Genomic DNA, 3187 nt, shown 5'->3' with positions numbered 1-3187 from the left:
GAGACAAGGATGCGTAGTCGGCTGGGTCGTGCAAGCGCATGCCATCGCTGCTGCTGTTGCTGCTGCTGCTGACGCTGCTGTGGCTCGAGACGCCGCGTCCTTCGACCGAGTTGGACCGGCGCTTGGCCTCGGAGCTCATGGACGAGCTGCCCGAGTGCAGCTCTGTGCCGCCAAACCGCCGCCGGGCGTCAGCGTGCAGCTCGGTGTGGTTGAGCCGGCGCGCGTCGACATCGGGGCGAGCGAGCAGCTCGGTTGCGTTGAAGCGCGCGCGGTTCATATCGCCAACGAGCAGCTCTGTCGAGCTCATGTGCGCCCGCTGCTGTAGGTAGTCGTGTGGCGCCGAGTCGCTGGTGCTGCTTTCGGATCGCAGGCCGTTGCTGCTGGCGCTGCTGCCGTGCTGCCGATCTTGGAGCTTGGCGATACGTTGTTTGATGTGCTTGCGGCGCTGCTGCAGCATGATGTTGTCGACGTCCTTGGTCTTGGCCATGACCACTTGCTTCAGCTGCGTCTTGAGCTCGTCGAGCGAGAGCCCTTCGTCGCGCTTAGCGCGTTCCTTCAGAATCTCTTGCTGCTTGGCGACGATCGACTTCTTGAGCTCGTGCTTTTGCGCGAGGAGCTCGTCCATCGCACGGCCGTTCGGTGGTATCTCTGCGATCCGCTTGACGACGGCTCGCTACGACGCCATTTTCACATCACAGATCACGTAGCGACTCGTACCAAGTCGTTCTTGAGGTCGTCGAGCGACGGCGTCGGTTTGGCGGCGATGACGAGTCGGTCCGTGGCGGCGCTGAGTTCTGTTTAAAGCTCGGTAGCCTTGCGCTTGTAAGGGTGTAAGTGCATCTCGCGTGCACGATCGCCTTGGGCGGCGGCCTGCATGGCCTGAGCCATGGCGGCGCGCTAGAACCCACGCTTAGCAATGTAGAAATGGCATCCGAAATGCGTACAAGTTGTTGCTGGAGGGCCTCGGCAAGCACTTAATCTTGGGCGACCGCGGCCTTGAGGCACGTTCGGTCGCGATGCAATTTGGAGATGACGTGGGACTGGGATCGTGGCGTGCTCGCGAGCTGCGCCGGCACGATGCGGAGTTCCTTCTTGAGCTGCTCCGGTCGCCTCGCCGCAGACACGTCGTCGTCGTTCTCGCTCTCGTTGTCTGTGTCGACGTCGTTGCCGTGGAGCGACCGAATCGACTCGGTGATCCGGTCGACGTCCAACGCCGTCGGCTGCTCGTCATGGAGCGAGTTGAGCGAAAGCCGCTGCGAGTCGCGGACCACCAAGAGCGCTGCGCTGCAAAGCTATGGTCGGGCGACTGCACCATCGCCACGGGCGCCATGAATGTTGGCAGTGGTAAAAACGGCGCTGGCGGGGGCGGTGTCGGGGGCATCTGCGGCATTTGAGGCACCGATGGTGACGCGTCAAGCGCGAGCGGCGGCGGGGGTAGGGTACGAGGCTAGGAGGAGGTTAGGAGGCGACTCGGACACCGGCGACAAGCTCTCGGCAAACTCGACGGGCGTGCCGGGGAGGTCGGGCAAGTCGACGAACGCCGACGTCCGAAAGTCGTTGGCGTCGTACTCGAACGCGAGGCTTTTCCTTGCGAGGGCTTGGAGCGGCGACCCGAGGTGTTGCTGCTTCGGCGCCCACCGAGCACTTCCATGTGGACAACCTCCTGCATGCACTCGCCCGTTGTCTGCAGCTCCTTCAAAAACGCTTTGCGGGCGAGGTACATGGCGCGGTCGTCGTTGACTATCGTCTTGGCGATCGCATCGACCGTCTCTCGCTACGATGGGGTATACGATACAGAGTGTGCGGAAGGACGTTGTGTACCAAGGCGCTGCGTAAATACGACGTCTTGCGCTCGAGGAGGTCGACCTCGGTTAAGCAAGAGAGCTGCGTGCCGCGAGCCGACCGCTTCGAGGCGAGTTCGTTGGTAATTGCCAGCGCCTCGAGCGTCGTGACCACGCGCGACTGGATGACGTTGCTTAAGACGAGCGCTTCGTTAATACACCGCTGGCGGCAAACTCGAGGCGCGATGCAACGTAGATCGTGGTCTCGAGGAACGCGTTCGTGAGACCCGGCATCGCGCAAAAAGGCGTCGACGTGGTCGCGCGCCATCTCATCATCCTCGTCATCGTGGTCTTCGTCGTCGTTTCCGGAGGGCGGTGCGAGGTCGTCTCCCGAGACGAACCGGGCCTGGAGTCGTAGTTGTGTCCTTGCGCGCGCCGTGTACGACGAGCAGGTGGTGCGAGAGCACGAGAAGGCGGGGAAAGCGCGCAAAATTCTCAGTCTCGTGCGTCTCGGGCGAACGCGCGCAGGTTGCGGCGAAGGACACCGATTTAGGAAACTAGTCAATGTGTGAGGCGCAAGTGTCGTCAAAGATATGTGGTACCTACTGCCAAACGCGAACGAGCGCCGGGCCAACGCACTCGAGAACGAGGTCTGGCCAAGAATACCGTGGACCATGGGCGGCCACTGTAGGTGACCGCCAAGGGCTGGAAGATCCGGTCGCCGGTAGCTCGAGCAGAGAACGGATCTGATGCGAAGTGGCGAGAGTTTTGTGACGGGCGGTATGTTGTCGCCGGTCTTGGTGCCGACTGCCGTGTGCAAGCAGCAGGACGTCAAGCGTGAGGTACTCAAGCTCGGAAGCATCAGGCTCGATGTCGCGAGATGACGCGCGCGCTTCGAACGCGACGTGGCGCTCGCGCAGCTCCTTCTGCTGCGGCGGCGGCGGCGTGGCTCTTCGTCGTGCCGACCATTTTCGATTTGCACTTGGTCCTGGTATCCGGAATGTGTCCGGATATGATGCAACAAGCACGGGTCATCGTTCGCGCACATGCGCTTGAGGTTGTCGCAATTGGCGTTTGTCTCGGCGCATCGACTATGTAAATCACAGCACTTAGGCAAACAGAATGGCATTTCTACCGCTACGATGGCTACGACCAGCGCTGCATCGACGCCAGCAGCCGCGGCCTCGCCTGTGTACACTGTACACCTGCGTCAAGGCACTAGCGCCGACGCTTGATGGTTCCGACGCTGCTCAAAACGTTACTGGTACCACCAATCGTGCTTGGTGTGCCATCGGTCCTCAACGAGAAGCATTCGCATGTTACATAAGGACGCAGCGATCTTTGCAAGCGCTTGCCTGGTGAGCATATGTCCTAAATGACAGGAATGCGTGACGGAAGAAAGACCT

At 61.3% G+C, this 3187-nt stretch overlaps 2 protein-coding genes across 2 annotated transcripts; both read right to left on the bottom strand.

Moving 5' to 3' along the window:
- Positions 1 to 974: 974 nt before the first annotated feature.
- SPRG_17843 (hypothetical protein) lies at positions 975 to 1330 on the bottom strand (the record flags this gene model as incomplete). The annotated part of the gene is made up of 2 exons (XM_012357241.1): positions 975 to 1253; positions 1313 to 1330. The coding sequence occupies 2 exons, from the start codon at positions 1328 to 1330 to the stop codon at positions 975 to 977; spliced, it is 297 nt and encodes a 98-aa protein (XP_012212631.1).
- An 82-nt stretch (positions 1331 to 1412) lies between these two features.
- SPRG_17842 (hypothetical protein) lies at positions 1413 to 2109 on the bottom strand (the record flags this gene model as incomplete). The annotated part of the gene is made up of 3 exons (XM_012357240.1): positions 1413 to 1622; positions 1661 to 1774; positions 1822 to 2109. The coding sequence occupies 3 exons, from the start codon at positions 2107 to 2109 to the stop codon at positions 1413 to 1415; spliced, it is 612 nt and encodes a 203-aa protein (XP_012212630.1).
- Between the last annotated feature and the right edge of the window lie 1078 nt (positions 2110 to 3187).

This window comes from Saprolegnia parasitica (assembly GCF_000151545.1).
Source record: "Saprolegnia parasitica CBS 223.65 unplaced genomic scaffold supercont2.807, whole genome shotgun sequence".
Taxonomy (NCBI): domain Eukaryota; phylum Oomycota; class Saprolegniomycetes; order Saprolegniales; family Saprolegniaceae; genus Saprolegnia; species Saprolegnia parasitica.
Note: the sequence above shows the minus strand (reverse complement) of the source record. Positions and strands in the feature narration are given on the sequence as shown.